General features: G+C 36.6%; 1 protein-coding gene across 2 annotated transcripts in view; it reads left to right on the forward strand.

Moving 5' to 3' along the window:
- Positions 1-16,307, forward strand: part of BANK1 (B cell scaffold protein with ankyrin repeats 1) — a 154,170-nt gene that overhangs the window by 38,699 nt on the left and 99,164 nt on the right. For both annotated transcript variants that reach the window (XM_064450025.1, XM_064450026.1), the window contains exons 4-7: positions 3,912-4,060; positions 5,212-5,350; positions 7,413-7,555; positions 13,893-14,013. In XM_064450025.1, coding sequence (XP_064306095.1) covers positions 3,912-4,060; positions 5,212-5,350; positions 7,413-7,555; positions 13,893-14,013 — 552 coding nt within the window. The remainder of the gene's footprint in view (positions 1-3,911; positions 4,061-5,211; positions 5,351-7,412; positions 7,556-13,892; positions 14,014-16,307) is intronic.

A 16,307-nucleotide genomic window follows, 5' to 3' on the forward strand; every position in this document is an offset into this window, starting at 1 on the left:
AACTTCACAGTTTATGCGAAGGAATGCAATTTCAAAGTTATTTGATGAATTCAGTTGAAAATGTTAAATTGAAAGCAATAATGCATTCCAAGAGATTTTGTGTAAAATATACCAAATTGATGTATTGAAGTTACATGAATTAAGACAGAACATTGAAGTAAAATTGAAAACATCAGCACTGTGCCCAATTAATTGAATAGCTGTTACAATAAACGTGTGTAATATTTTATTATTTAAATATGAGCTTGAATTTAAGATCAGTCCTTTCAATGTGACTGTCAGTAGTAGATATTTATCAAAAGTCAGCCAACAGAAGTAACCTAATGGAAATGGAGAATTACCCTCTGTAATAGACGATAATTCCCAGTAGGACTGCCCTGAATACTCAAGGGAAGATGATAATAGATTTTCCTTTCTTTTTAGCCTCTAGCTCATAGTGCTGTCTAAGCATCATTAGATATAGTTAATATTTCTTATACTTCGATCCTACAAGAAAGGGTCTGGTTTTATTCATCCATTATTTTAGTCATTACTGCTACAGTTTAAGAACCTCACAGATAGGTCACCACTATATAAAACGTTAAAAGAACACACTCACCAAGGAACAACTACCTTTTAATAAATCCTCTTTCAGATATTCCAGCATTATGGTGATGTTCCTTTTCTTTTAAGCTAATCTTCACCTACAGCTCCAAATCCTTGTTAAGTGATCATTTTTCTGAAAGCCTTAGCAATTAGTGGAGCTCCCTAGCCATTGCTTTCAGGTTAAAAGCAAGACCATAAAGGGGATTCACAGTGAAGATGTCCAAAATTTAAGTGTTCAAAAGACCTGTACATCAGGCAACACTTTCTGCCCCCATTAAACAAATATTGTCATACATTGCTCCATTTGTGTTACTAGAATGTCATTACTGTAAACCCTTATGAACTATATTGTTTTAGTTAATGCCACCAAGCCAAGGCTTGCTTAATCTCTGATGTATTGCTTATTCAGCATTTATAAATATCACTTCATATGGTTGTTTCATGTTCTACATTTTAGGACAGATAGTGTGCAACTGCAGGTGGGAATCTGAGTGCTAGAGACATCTGGAGTTTGGTTATTAAATAGAGAGTAGTGATAACACTTGTTATTATCACTGTTATTCTGGGCTGCTGTAAATGGCTTTCACTGATTGTCAGGTAGACCTGACATTTAGTTAAAGAGGTCTTGCTTGATGTTTTTTAGCTAATAAATTTCTAACCACTTAGCAGGGGAACCTCTCGTTCTCTTAAATATCCAAGCTTTGAGGTAAGAGCCACATTTCTTAATAATGTGTCTAAACTCTAGGGCTGTGCAATCCCGATACTGACTGGGTTGAAATCCTGATATTGTAGTCACATGTCACTAGGCATAATAAAAGCATTAAAGCGCAATTAATGCATGAGGAAAACGTTATCCTAATTTAAACCAACTTGTTAGCACTAGCATTGACCTTCTCAGTAGATGAATTATTCTGGACATTAAAAGGTGGAATTAACTACTGTCATCTTCAATAAGTAGAGTGCAGACAGTAGAAATAAAGCTGTCATGAACTTCACATAGACAAGAATGCATCCACACGATCCTTGAAGAATGTTCACTGACAGAAAGCTGACATCTGAGAATCCAGTGCCTACCAGATTTGTTATTCAGCCCTTTCATTTTGTCAACCTGATAATGAAGTGCTTCTTGTCTTTGCAAGACTCCTTTGCCTAAAGTGGCAGAAAAAAATTCAGAAGCAGCATGCACCTCATATGTGTTGTCTTCTGAAGTAAATTCTCTAAGATTTATGAGTGACTCAAAATATGAACACATAATATTCCCTAAATATGTGCTGTGGGCATACAGTATCCTAACTGTTTTCCTCAGCAAGGGTTCAGGCCTTCTTTTTTTCTGAAGGGCAGTGCTAAATAAAGTCTAGTCTTCACAGTGCTAATCAGAGAAATTGTACTTACTTTTTAACCTGGATTAGTTAAACTGTGTTGAACTGTGAGTAGATTCTAATTCAGAATCAAAATAGCCTTTGTTCAGTGTAGCTTATTTAACTTCCAAAATAAACTAAAGCAAATGGGATTAAAACAACTTCGATTCAAGTATGCCTACACATAGGTTCAGTGTAATTTTACCAATCTGTACTGAATTCAGAGCTTAAATTAAGAATTAGTTTGCCTTAAAGGCATGAGAATATAAGCAGGAGTAGGCTGGGGAGATTCTACTAGCTGGTGATGAACACTGAACCTGTCCACCTTAGGTGTTCAAAGAACCTTTAGCTTCCTCAGTGAAACATGGATAAATGATACTAGGGGTTTTTTGGGTTTGTTTTTCGATTTTTTTTTTTTCTTTTTTTTCCTGAGACCTCTCTAACAATCAACGCACATCTCTGGGGAAGAAAATATTCTACATCAGACAGAGCGTACCCAAATTTCTGTACTACAGTCCCTGGCATAACTTTACTTAGCAGGCACATTTATTATAGAAGTTTATTAAATCTATGTCTTCTTAAGCAAGGCGAGGTTAGTAAGGAAGGGGAACATTCTGTATCAGACAAACTGGTACATATGGGGGAAATAAAGGCAAGCAAGAAGTGAGAAAACTAATTGTAAATTATCAATACTGATGCTGAATGGAAAGAGTTCTGTGCCACTTAGGAGCACTGCGTGGTTTGTGTACCTCAGTCACTTGGGCGCTTCTGGAAAAAACTCAAAATGGCTGTTGTACTTGTTTGAGCAAAGCCAAATTGCTACTGTTCTGTATTCTGCCCATCACTAATTTGTATTAATATTCTATATCCATTTAAGAAGAAAAGATGTGCCTGAAAAGTTATGTCATTGAATGTAATTGATCGTGAGTCTTCCATAATTTACAGTAATACAAGATACTGTTGTTGTCTCAGGATATTTTCTCACCAGCTAGTCAAGATTTTTTAACTCTGAGTTGGTTGGAATTATATCATTAATCTAAGTCGGTGACTGCAATACACTGGGTAATCCTGCATGATGAAGAGCTGCTGCAGTCCTTTGAGATGGGTGGCAAGAGCATTTTGTACAGGGTAATAGAGTGTCTGGAAAGCAGTAGTAATGATACAGCTGAGAAGTAGCAGGTGTGAAGAATAGCTTTTCTAAAATACAGGCTTAGTCAGAGCTCTGCAGACGCAGTTGTCAGTTCTTTTATATTTCCTCATTAAAATTCTGTGATTTGGTGAAGGATTCACTTTTGCTTTTGGGCCTTTACTGGTACAGCAAAACAGAAAAGAAAGTGGTTGCAAGCTATCTGTATGACTGGCACAGCATTTCCAAACCCAGAATATCCTACACAAAAATGTATGCCTTCAGTCCATCATTTTTTCCATGAAGGAAGGCAAAGACTATGTAGTCTGTGTCAAGAAAATCTGCGTCTACTGTCATAGTTTCCTGTTCATAGGTATCACTGCCGTCACATAAATCCTTCCTGTAGACAGGTGGGCTGACATTGTAAACATGTAGCATGTCTTGTTTACATATAGGGAAAGTAAGAGCAATAAAAACCCCAGTTTATCCCAGTGTAGGAGAGTTTGTTCTTCTGAGATTACAAAACCGGCTGATCTCTGTGACCTTGTTGGTCATGACGACTTTGGCCTAAAGGCCATGTCCCTTTTGACTTTAGTAAGATGAAGCATATGAGAAGAACCTGCTCATATAAATAAAGGCTGCATGATCAGAACTTCAGAGGCAAGCGTTTTATCAAAGGGGGAAACCTCACCACATTTACACGAAAAGGAATTTTGTCAGGCTTTCATGTGGTGCCCTTAATGTGACTCCAAATGCCATATGAGGAATATGTTGGAAACCACGTCATGTTTTGTTGTTCTGGGATTATTAACAGTGTCCTCATTCCACATTATTTATTTCAGATCACCAGGCTAGCTCTGATGTGAACTTGTCAGATGTCAGGGGAGCATCAGAAAAAACAGACCTCAGTTTCAAAACAGAGGTACTTTCTGAAACATTAGAAACTAACAAGCAGTCGATTTTGGTGCTTCCAGGAAGAATATCATGTGAGGTAAGCTTTTTGGATGCTAAAATCTTTGGGATAACAGTCAACGTTCTTCTCCTCTTCCTGCTGCAATCTCAGTCATACTATGACAGTTAAGAAAGCAAATAGCATATACGGGGCCAAAATGAGAGTGCTTCAAGACTGCAATGGGATTTATTTTGCCTTTGTGTCACGTCCACCCTGCAGCCCAAAGATTTGCAAATAAAAGTTTTGAGACAGCCTCTGAGGGATTTTATCTCTATTAGAATTATTTGGCACCTGTCTACTACTGTCACATGGACCTTGTAGTTTAGAGGGAGCATGTAGTCAGGAACTTCCTGAGAGATGCAGAGTGTCTCTTGGCAAGAACCCATAATGGGATATACAGGGATATGCATGTGTGCCCATACCAGGAGTTACACAAGTGCTTGTGTGAGCATATACCTTGTCTGATTTTTAAATTAAATCACAAATATTTATACGTACATATCGGTATGCATACACGATGGACACAGATGTCCGTATGTGTTTGTTTTTAATCAGACCTGCTGTGAGAAAATATGTGAAAATGTAAACAGAGGAAGTACAATATCCAGCACTGCATTCCTTTATATAAGTGAGTGGCCACGGTCATATATGAAGGTTGCGGTGTGCATGGAATGTCACATATCTTGCTCGCTATCTGTCTTTCAAAGATGACTTACACTCATTACTTCATTGCTGAGATTAGTACAGTTCCAAGGAAGTAACATTCCCTTTGGTTCAGGAGGCAGTAGGGGGGTATTGTGTCATGCTACCTGATGCTTCTGTCTTACTTTACTGTCAGTTCACTGTAAGAGTTTAAGTGGGTCTAAAGTATTTTAGGTTCTTCTTCTTAGGCTGAATGTAATTCTTCTAGACTATAGAGTAGAATAGCCTTAGAAAACGCATTTAAAATTCTGTTTTAAAATATTGTTAGGTAAGCTGAAATTAAAATACTACATTAATTGTGTCATTTATGTCAGTAAAATACTATATGATAATACTGAGATGGCATCATGTTTTGGTATTATGGTTTTTTTGTATGAAGCTGTTAGTAAAGGAACTTTCCTTCCAACTTACGGGTTTTTTGCATTTGCATTTTACACTTCCAGTATAATTTTCTGAAGGACTAATGGGAACATATTTTACTTTTATAGAACCCTGGTGAGATATTCATTTTGTTGAAAGATGAAATAGGTGATGAAACTTTAGAAATTGAATTCATAGCAGATAATCAACGAATTAGGATACAGCCACCCTCTTGGAATAAGAAGGTCAAGTACATGAAAGCCTTAGGTAAGAAAAACATTCTTTACCTTTAAGTAAATAGAAAATTTTGGACTCCCTTCACTTTTTCTGATAAGTAGATTCACTTCCCACTATTCTGTAGGTGTTTCCTGTACATGTTTTTTGCACACAGAGATTTATTAATAATGCAGAAAAGTGAGGCCTTGTGATTTATGGGAAACTAGGTTCTGTTAGATTGGTTTTGTGTAGTTAAATGGCAGGTGGCAGTCCTGAAATGGCATTGATTAGTCACGGATTAACATTCTTCAAAATCACTGCCATAAAATGTGAAGCTAATACTACTTTCTTATTACTGTATTACTAAAATGTTTCATTTTATGTTTAATGCAGTAAATTTGGTTATACTCCTCTATAATTCTTGCTGACACAGGAAATAATTTTTCTTTGTTCATGTCCATGCCATTTCTCTGTATCACACAGCTCTGCTAGTTTCTAATGATTTTTTCAACTGCTCCATCCGTAACTATTTGCCAACAGTTTCAACTGGTGCAAAACAGTTTCTCTTAGGAGATCTGTGCAGATTTAAGGGCCACACCTAACCCCAGTCACTTTATGTGAGTTAAGAATTAAAAAATTTTCACCTAAGTACTCAGAGTGAAGCTTGCTACTGCACTGCATGCTGTGAATTCCCAAAGGAACTTATATAATATTTTATTCTAAAACCATTGCAGTACAACATTAGATAGGAAGAAATATATATGTATCGGCTACGGTTTTCAACAGTGGCTTCTTGGAGCTGTGTTTGGGTAATTCTGTGGCCTGATTTTCCTCCTGAACACTGTCCTGAGGTGAAAGCCACATATGGTCTGAGAGTTCTTTATCACTATGATGGTGCAGAGAGTTTGTTTTTAGAGTCAGTCCTGATTGGAAAGTACATGACCAACAGGAAACTTTCATCTGTAACTGGATTTCAGAGGAGGAAAGCTGAAATCCTCATTCACAGATTGTAAAAGATTCTTCCAGAATTATTCTGCGAGAACATTGTTGATCACAGGAAGGTTTCTGTAGTGGATGAAGAAATAAAATATGAACAGTAAATGAAATATCATGAAAAATTTGGCAGAGAGCTGCAGCTCAAGTTTAATTTTGTTTCTTGTGTCATTTGTATTTAATACTTCTCTCTGTAGGCTTTTTTCTGTTCCAAATCTGGAAAAGTTGGAAGTTTGGGAGTACCCTTTTCTAATAAGGGTCCAGCTGATCTGATATTATAAGTAAAAGGGGTTTTAAAAACAAAACAATACAAACAAATTAAAAAACCCACCAAAAAACCCAACAAACATTTGGGCATTCCCACTTAATTGTTTTAAGTTTATGTTCTATTAATTTAGGGTTTTGGGCCTCTTCTCCACTTTCAGGATTGCCCATTTTTATCACTCTTTGGTGGGCAGAATTAGGATTTTAAGAAAACCACGATAGTGCTGGTATGGTACAGCAGGATGCCTGGCACAATGAATACTAATGAATTATAAAATGTGCTCATAAAGAGGGCTCATGCTGCATAAACAGAGCAAGTCATACTTAAGTAGCAGTCTGTACAAATGCCTCTTTCCTTTGCTTTTACTAGGTAAACAACTGGAATGGAAGTAATTATACTGCAATTTCTGCAGCCTAGTTCAAATCCACTTTTGAGAACCTTGCCTGCAATTAAGAAAAATGTTTCAAAAGATGAAGAGCAATTCCACTATTTGTAATAAATGAACTTTTCCTTAATTTGTAGGCATAAGGGAGCTGATTGTAGGTCATCAGTCTATCAAAGGGAAGTTGGAAATTTGAAGTATACTGTTTTCATCTCCTTTCTAACGTGCAGCTATACAATAGCTTTGTTTTATATAGGTTTACAGCTATGTATTTTCTTCTGTCAGCTTTTTAATGTTAGACTGAAAGACCTGGATGAAAAAATGACTACACTGAACCGTCTATGAAATACAAATCCAATTCATCTACTCTGTGTTTTCTGTGATATTTTCCTTTTCTTTTACTCATTCCCTGAGACCTCTGGTCTGGGACTGTGAAATATTTTCAGCTACTGTTCTAATTTGTGTTTTATAAGATTTTCCTGCTGGCCCTGTATATATAAATGTCTACTGTGGGGGAGTCATTAAGACCACAGCACAGATTGAGTACTATACTGCACTAGAGGAGATTGAGCACAGTTTTAAGAAAGTGGCTGATCCAATAGCTTTCACTTGTCAGGTAAGTTGACTTCTGCATTTTTAATTAAAAAAAAAAGAAAGAATATAAGTGCCTATATGAGCTAAGAGATAATACACAATCTTTTGCACAGAAATGAGTAATGGCTCAATAACAGGCTTAAGATTACAGAGGCCTGTCTTTGAGGTGTCTAGCTGTAAGCAATTCAGGCAAGTGAAAACAAATTGTCTCTCTTTTTTGTTTTTGTTTAGAGAGTGATATATACCTCCTTTGTGCTATATATGCCTAATGAACAACATCCTGCATTACAGAGGATGAAAGTAATAACAAACAGTAGGGATATCCCTCTCTGTTTAAAGTCTTCTTTTTAGTATGTTCTAAAACCAATAGAAGCAAGTAATCTTAAATCACATTGTATTTGGAGGATTATTATTCATTCACCAGCAAACAGAATTTTTCTGGCGTAGCTTGTATGGAAGACAGTAGGTTCCTATTCATATAGAGTCCATTTACAGCTGCTGAATTATCATTCATGTGGTTTGCTAGTTGCCATGCAGATTCTTTGCATATATTTAGAAGAGTTCAGGTTTTGAGCTGGGTTTCAAATCAGCACAGCAGGCTGCAGTGCTCTGCAGCATGCCCTTTGCCAATGGCACATACAATATAATAAGAAAAGAAAGCATCTATTAAGAAAGGACAGAATCTCAAGTATCGTTTGTTGAATGGTGGGTAGCCCAAGCAGACTTGTCATGATGTCTATATTGTAATTGCAAAGCCAGAACAAAAATAATAGTCTGTGTTTCCAGTGCAGACAGTCTCATTTTCCTGTGACAAATCTACCTTATCTGCCACCTAAGGCATTACACTCATAACAAAAGGATTAATAAAAAAATGATGTATTGCATTATTAGTCTTCTGTTAAGGATGGGGGTAGATTCCGTCCAAGTACAAGTCACTTCTAACAGTCTGTTGCACAAGAAAAATACTGCAACTCTAAGTACAAGTATAAAATCTTTATAGTATCCATCATTCTTTAGCCTGTATTTTGAAGGGTATCGAAGGAAGCTTCTAACAGTTTTAATTTAAAATTTTATGCATAAGAAGTGAGTCATGATTTAAAAAGTTATAATTAACATGGTAACCTCGATACCTACAACACACCTGGTATTTCCACTGGAGGTTTATTTGTGTTATTCAGGAGTTTGACCCTGCGTTTAACCAGCACGACTAATATTTAGTAAGACACATGTAATTCAAATTATATTCAAATGCAAAAAGAATTCTGTGCAGTGCAGTAGTTTACACCAGTAAATACAGCTGTAGCGTTATGACTATCAGATATGCTTAACAATATCCTCACCTTTACTAATCTGGATAATAAGCAAGGGTTTAAATGAGGAGACACTGCCTGCTCTTAATTTTTTTGTTTTGGCAACTAAAAAATTAATGCTGAGATAATTTTTATGGTCAGGTAAGTTTTACAATGCACACAATATCATGGCTGCTCTGTGGGAAAGCATGCTAATGGCAGTTCTTTCGTAAGCATACATATGTGTTGGAAGATTTGTCATCATATTTAATGGTACTTGCTGGGCCACAGAGTGAGGTGCACTAACTACCTAGGTAGCTAACTATTTCCACAAACTTTTAAAATACTTTAAGCTCTCATGTAAACCTGATTTAATGGCAATAAGATACATCATAAAGATGCAATTTACAGAACACAATTTAACTTGATCTTTTAAAATATGTTCACACAAGGAAAAACAAAACAGACTTGATACTAATTAGAATTCCCATCAAATAGCAGGGGTAGTAGTAACAACTTTTTTTTAACCAGGATAATTAAAACCTTTGAGACTATCAGCTTATTTGCAAAAGTATCCTGGGGCAACAGCAGTTTATCTATGCAAAGTAACAATCAAACACAATGGAAAACAAAATTAAAGTAAAATAGAAAAGCTTACAGCAATTATTGATCAAAGTAATATCACTCTGTGGTTCAAAGAAAAGTTCAAGATTTTCACAAATGCTTCCAATCTGAGGAGTATCTCCTTATTAAAATTCTGTGATGAATGCAAATTGCTACAGTAAAGCATACCAAAGACAATGTTTTGGTAAAATGCTTTCATTGTATTGTATATTCTGTTGCCTACCCTTCCAGCTACTTTGAGATGCTATCGTCGTTGAGATTATTGTCCCCTTCTCCACTTTGTCTTCCAATAAAACCAAAGAGAGAAACAAAACCCAAGAAATAGGCTTAGAGTTACCCATTTACTGCTGGTCAGGTCCGTTCATATATCTTAGTGGGAGACCAACCAAGTATGGTACTGCTGTACTTACTCATTCCTCTTTTCGGAGAGGAATTAGAGATTAACACTAGCTATATTTTAGATTAAATCTATTCTAAGATTTTTACAGATCATGTTTTTGGATTAAATTCTTTGTCAAATCTGATAGATTGTCATTTTCTATGTTCCAAATTTGTCTGAATTTAAAAAGTGTTTACCAACATTAGCAAGACATTTTAAACAACCAAGTAAATATTTAAAATGTAAGGAAATAGAGTAAAAAATGAAATAAGTTTCTTTGCAAAAGTTTTGAAAGAAAAAACCTTGATATTTTATAGTAAAGTAGGAAGAGTTGGGATGATAATAACTGAATCATAATGCTGAATGAACTTGCTATCAGAATATATGTGGGTGGGCGTTGGCTAAAGGCCGTGGATTTTTTGGTTCTCTCACTCTCATATAATTCTGCATTAATGAAACTCTCTTAGGGTGTTTGTGTTCTTACAGCAACCTGGTGTACAGACTGATTTTAAGGTTCTTATAATTCATAATTAAACTTTTCATATTTCAGTTTTTACTTTTTGTCAACTTTTCAACATTCTGCTGGATTTACATGCTGTATTGATTTTTCTTTCAGACTTTCTACCAAATACAACTACTGATTCAGTTACTTAGTGTTGGGGTTTCCTGGTACAGATTTCTCAGATTTAAAAAAAAAAAAATTGAAACTAAGGTCATATCCTTGTTACTGATCTTGATATGTTTATGCTGCTGGTGATGAGCTCTGGGGCAGGTAGTAGCACTTGCAGAAGGACCAAGACTGAAGGGTGGAGCAGAGAGCAGCTGGCTGTGCTGCAGAGGGCATGGGAAGAACTGCCTACAAACTCACTAACTTAATTCTGAGTGGCTCCTGGAAAGAAGAACTTGCCTGCAAGGACACGGGGAGATAATGCTTTTACTTTTTTTCTGCCATGTTTTAAATCTTTATTCAGAAAAAAATGTGGGCTCGGTGCTCCCTTGCAGTGTGCTTAACTTTATTTAAAGTTCTACTTCTGTTGGCTTTGGTGAAGCTTCAGCATGAACTTTGGCTGCGTAGTTTTGGTGGGATTTCTTAGGAAGGTTTCATGGGCCTATAGAAACCTGTGTAGAGTACATCAAAATACGTAAATGCAGAATACTTAGTCTGTGAGTGCTCTGGAGAAGGAATGGGCAGTATCTAAATTGAATTCCTTCTTCAGGGAGGTGACCTGATGTTGGTATGGAGCTGGGTAGTGCAGAGCGGTCTTATTGCGAGTTCTGTTTCACTGTTATTTCTTCTATTATCCTCACATAAGTATTGGAACTGTCCCTCCTGTATGTGAGACAAGGCATTAAATAGACTTTTTTTTTTTAAGTAACTAAACCAGATTTTCAAACTATGTCTCTGCTGTCGAGTAGCAGAACAAAGCTACTCGTTATGGTTTAGTTAGCAAGATAACTTGCTAAATCATTGCTTCAGATTTCAGATCCCTGGAGTAAGAGAAAAAAATTGAGGTGGAAAACTTGAAGCAAATTGCACTGATAACTCTGTGTCAGAGGTGTATTGCGCCTGACTTGGAAATTATAGAAATGGATAGGCTGGTCATTGGAAGGCAGGCCTGATAAAGCATGAGAAATTTAACTCTAATTTAATCTGTCCCTTTGGAAGAATAGACAGTCTAACTTCTGTTTCAGCAGCTTGTAAAAACTGAGCTAGCCTGGTGTGGTGAGGTCATATAACTGTTTATGTCCTTGAAAACTTTGCGGCAAGTTCCTGAAATGGTGCGCTTTTCTTATTTCAAGAACTTGCTTTATCTTGGATTGTGAAACATAGTTTTATCCCATGTAAATTTGTTTGTCTGAGTGCAAAGTAAGCGCTATACACTCTTAAGGTACTCCTCTCCTCAATTTCTCCCTGAATGAAAGGGAGAAGAAAGGGTTCCTGCCTTAGCTCGTATTAAAAAGCAGAGATTTGTAGGCAAGATTACCCTGAATGCTTGCTGAAAAGAGACTGTGGGGTGTTTATTTGGCTTTGATATATAAGACAGTCTGAAATGGATTCTGTCTGAAATTGCTCCTCGAGGATTTCAGGACAGATGATAAGGGGCAGGTGTTGTTGGGGTGGTTTTTGTTTGTTTGATTTCTTTTGAACAGAGAGGGCTAGATAGGTAGCAAAATGTCTAAGGGGTGTCTCTGCCATTTTAAATGGAAATTAAAAATATTACTTCGGGTTCAGTTGGTCTAGAAGCCCACCTATATGTTTATTCTCTATATAGTGGAATTTCTGTATTGCAGTTGCTTCAGTGAATACCAGTGTTTTGGGCCGCCTCATGGCACAGTATCTGCATATACACTAATCTGAGCTAGTTCCTGTGTTATTACTTATTTTATCCTACTCTAGATTGAAGTCTATTAAGGTAGTACCAATGATGATACCATATCTAAGAAGACCTACTTGGAATAAGAGAGAATAAAATTCAGTTAGGAAACTGTAGTAATATTATTCCTCTTAATTTTTAAACATAATGTTAATGTTAATTTTAAACATTCATGTTAATGGGGGGGTGTTGATAGACGTTTGGGAGGTTTTGCATATTCTTTCTCAATTCCCACTGTTAGTCTGATACTGTGGATAGATCTTTATCCTAGAACAAGCCTTAAAGATTTTTTTTTTTCCTAGGTGGAGTCTTTTTTTTTTTTAATGCTTACTGAGAACTAAATTATGTATTCATAACTACTGAATAACAAATACAGAGAATGTAATGTGACAGTACAGAAGGGGTGAATTATGGAAAGAAATAAGTCACAAGTTACTAAATGTAATGGCTTTTATGTATCATAATCAATATTGGAAGGGCCAGTATTAATTATGGGAAAAATAAACAATCATATGTTATTGGTAACTCCCTACCTGCACAAACTTGTCTTCTAATTCTGGGTAGGACTCAGATTAAAATTATATCTTGCCTGCATATTCAACGTTTTCTGATCATGTTACACTTATTTTCTTATTCACTCTTAACAGCCTCAGGAATTAAACTTCATGTTTCATCAGTAGACCCCTCTGTCCTTTTCTCCTCAACATGTCAGTCACAGAGTTTCTTTTTAAATTTATATGCTAAGTGTGCCTGCAGATATTCCGTTAGTGACCCCAGAATTGTCTTGACCAGAAATGATTCAGCTATGGGAAGGCAAACTTCAACGTAGGGCTGCTGACATCTGAACAGAGTAAACCAACTCCTCCTGAGCAATTCTCTGCTGTGGCTGAGCATCTTTTGGTGCCCGGTGCAGCACAGACTGAACTAGCACAGTAGTACTCAGTACGAAATATACATACTGTTCAAATTTCTGTAGTCATGCTTCTCTTGTGACACCAAGCAAAGAAACACTCAATTATGACTACCTCGAGAGTCATTAGGAATAGATCTTGGCCTTCTGTCCAGAAAAAGGCAGGCAAAAAAAGATCTCATGGCAGTCAGTGAGGATTTCCTTGTCTAAAGACTATGTATTTAGTAGGAAGCAAATCTAACTGATTGCTGTCAGTTTCTTAATCCGTCAGCAGTGTTATGCCTTGGCTGATGGAACTGAAGCAGTTTCCTACCTAGCAAATTACGCAGTCTTAACGTAAAGGTTTTGGGTAACAGAGAGCTACTGTAGTCTTTAAACTCATCCTGAATTACTGCTGTAGTAAGACCTTGGATTTATTGACACCTCGCATCTGTCAGAACAGTTCCTGGTTATTACACTGCATTGTTGTAGCTAAATCAAGAGTTTGATAAACACAAATATTCCTGTCTTTACCCTTCATCCAGAAGTTTTTAGTCATGGCTGAACTCATAAGTTATAATACCAGTTTTTCTTCAATTGGATTGTGTTATCATGATCCTTCTATATTAGATTCTCTTCTGCAGCTTTCCAAAACTATGCTGCTCTTAGTAGGAGTGAGTCTGTAATAATACTGTTTTGAGTAACTTGATTCACCAGCACTCTAAAGATAAAGTTAAAAATACATATGCAACAAATGCACTAATTTTTTAATTAATTTTTTTCTTTTTTTTTCTTTTAAACAGGCTTTTAAATTTTCTTCTGTTGAGAAGCTGGACAACATTATGACTTTGTTATTGAAAAGCAAAATATCTTCTTACGAATTCAGCCCATTCCAAAGTGAAGAGAGGTGCCATCAACAAGCTAGTGAGTCATTTCTTGTATGCGTTGATTTTTATTACTGATGCTATGGTTATTACTTATAAATGTTAATAAGACAATCTTTAAGTATTTAAAGCCCCTAGTGAAATGGAGGAATCCACAATAAAGACACCCTAACTAGGAAAAATGGGAAAAAGAATTCTGTAACTCATTACTTCATGACTCTATACTGTGTATTTATACTTGTCTGGATGTTTGATCAGCTTTGGATTAACTGCAAATTGTCAGCTTTACAGCTGAGCAAATTTATGCTTACAGAGAAAATGGGCAATAGGAGACATGAAGAAATCCCTGTGCATTATATTTTTTTTTACTAATTGCTCTCTGCAATACAATTTAAAATTCACTTTTTCAAAGTTTGGTAACATAAAAAGAAAATCAGAAATTGCACTATCTGAAGAGAATGGATGCTTTTTGAACTTAGAACAGCACTAGAACTTCTCCATTTATTTTAGTACCTATGCACTTAATAGTTTCCATTACTTCTAGCCAAATGATAATGATATTATATTTAATTTCTTAAAAAAGCATCCCAGTGGGTTAAAATAGAATTTGTCTATAAAGTATACACACTATTTGCACAGTTCAGTAGTGTATCAACAGAAGCTACTGTTAAGGATGAAATGGAGGGTTCTGGTTGAATTCATTAACCACTTATTAAGGATCCAAATTGGTTTGCAATAAACCAAGAGTATGATTATTTAGCTTGTGTTATGGAAGCATCGTTGTTATGTTATTTCAGGTGTGTGTTAGACCTCAGCTTTTCTTAGAAACTTCTGAGGAAAAACAAAAGCCAAGAACATGTGTTTCCCTTCTGAAATAATTAAGAAATACGTGTTTGAGTTGTTGCTTGACTCCTGTTTTATGTACCTGGACTATGGTTTTGAGAGAAAATGAGCTCGCTACAATCAAGTACAATGTAGCGCTTACTTCTCATAACCAAATATAACAAGTTTTGAAGGTAGCTCTACTGTGATCGCTATCATGCTTCCTTTGCTTTTCAGTAAGGTTTCTTTGATGATGGAATTCACCCCTCTGTAGCAGATAAACATGATTCCACTTGTATTTTAAAAATGGGCTTAAATGTGAGTCTAGGTTAGTGGAAGCAAACAAGTAGGATGTTAAGTGAGGCACCTGTCCTTGACATTTTCCAGTGCAAAACTGCAGGATGGGGGTGTATAGGACACATTGAAAAATCATTCCCAATGTGAAATGTTGGTTCTGATGAACAAAAGATTTTCTGCTTCTCTACTAACTAATTAGATCTGGGCATGTTTTTGAATATTTAGAATAATGCTTACCAACCTGCAATCCCTCCCCAAGAGTCCTGTGCGGTTCAAGAGCAAGTTGACTGCTTGTGAGCTTGAACCAAGCAGTGACCTTCTTAAAATGAACTGATTTGATGTACAGCACAACAAGAAAGTCCAAAGTTAGACGCCTAGATTCTTCATGAAAGAAAGATGTGGTTGCACAGCTCAAAGCACTTGGAACGTAGGAGGCCTAGGCTCTGATCCCCCTTCTGCCTGAAAGGTGTCTAAACCCATGTTTTTGACTCCCTATAAGAGCATCCGAAACAGGCCCTAGACAAATCAGGTCTAATAGAGGACTAGCATCTCCTTGTTCATCCATTTTTATAGCGTTTTATTCCCAGCACCATTTTTTTCTTCCAAAGAGAAAATGCCAAAGAATGAAAACTAATTAAATAATTTTGGGAAGGAAGTGAAGCTATCAGACAAAAAGGTCTTTAGCACTGAGATGAGTTATTCTTGTATCTCTGAACAGACAGATGAATCAGCCCTAATTTCATCATTCCTGTATGGTCAAAATAAGCTAACTTATGCCAGAAATCCAATTGTCTCTTTCCAGGGGGAATACAGACACTTTGCCTTGAGACATACTTGACTGAAATAAAGACATGTCAATAAGTCAGAATAAAGATGTTGTGGTTTAGCCCCAGTCAGCAACTAAGCTCCACGCAGCCGCTCGCTCACTCCCCCCTGGTGGGATGGGGGAGAGAATCGGAAGGGTAAAAGCAAGGTAACTCATGGTTTGAGACAAAGACAGTTGAATAGGTAAAGCAAAAACTGCATGCGGAAGCAAAGCAAAATAAGGAATTCATTCACTACTTCCCATCGGCAGGCAGGTGCTCAGCCATCTCCAGGAAAGCAGGGCTCCATCACGTGTAACGGTGGCTTGGGAACACAGCCACCATCACTCCCAATGTCCCCCCTTCCTTCTTCTTCCCCCAGCTTTATATGCTGAGCATGACGTCATATGGT

The sequence above is a fragment of the Phalacrocorax carbo genome, chromosome 4 (assembly GCF_963921805.1).
Source record: "Phalacrocorax carbo chromosome 4, bPhaCar2.1, whole genome shotgun sequence".
Taxonomy (NCBI): domain Eukaryota; kingdom Metazoa; phylum Chordata; class Aves; order Suliformes; family Phalacrocoracidae; genus Phalacrocorax; species Phalacrocorax carbo.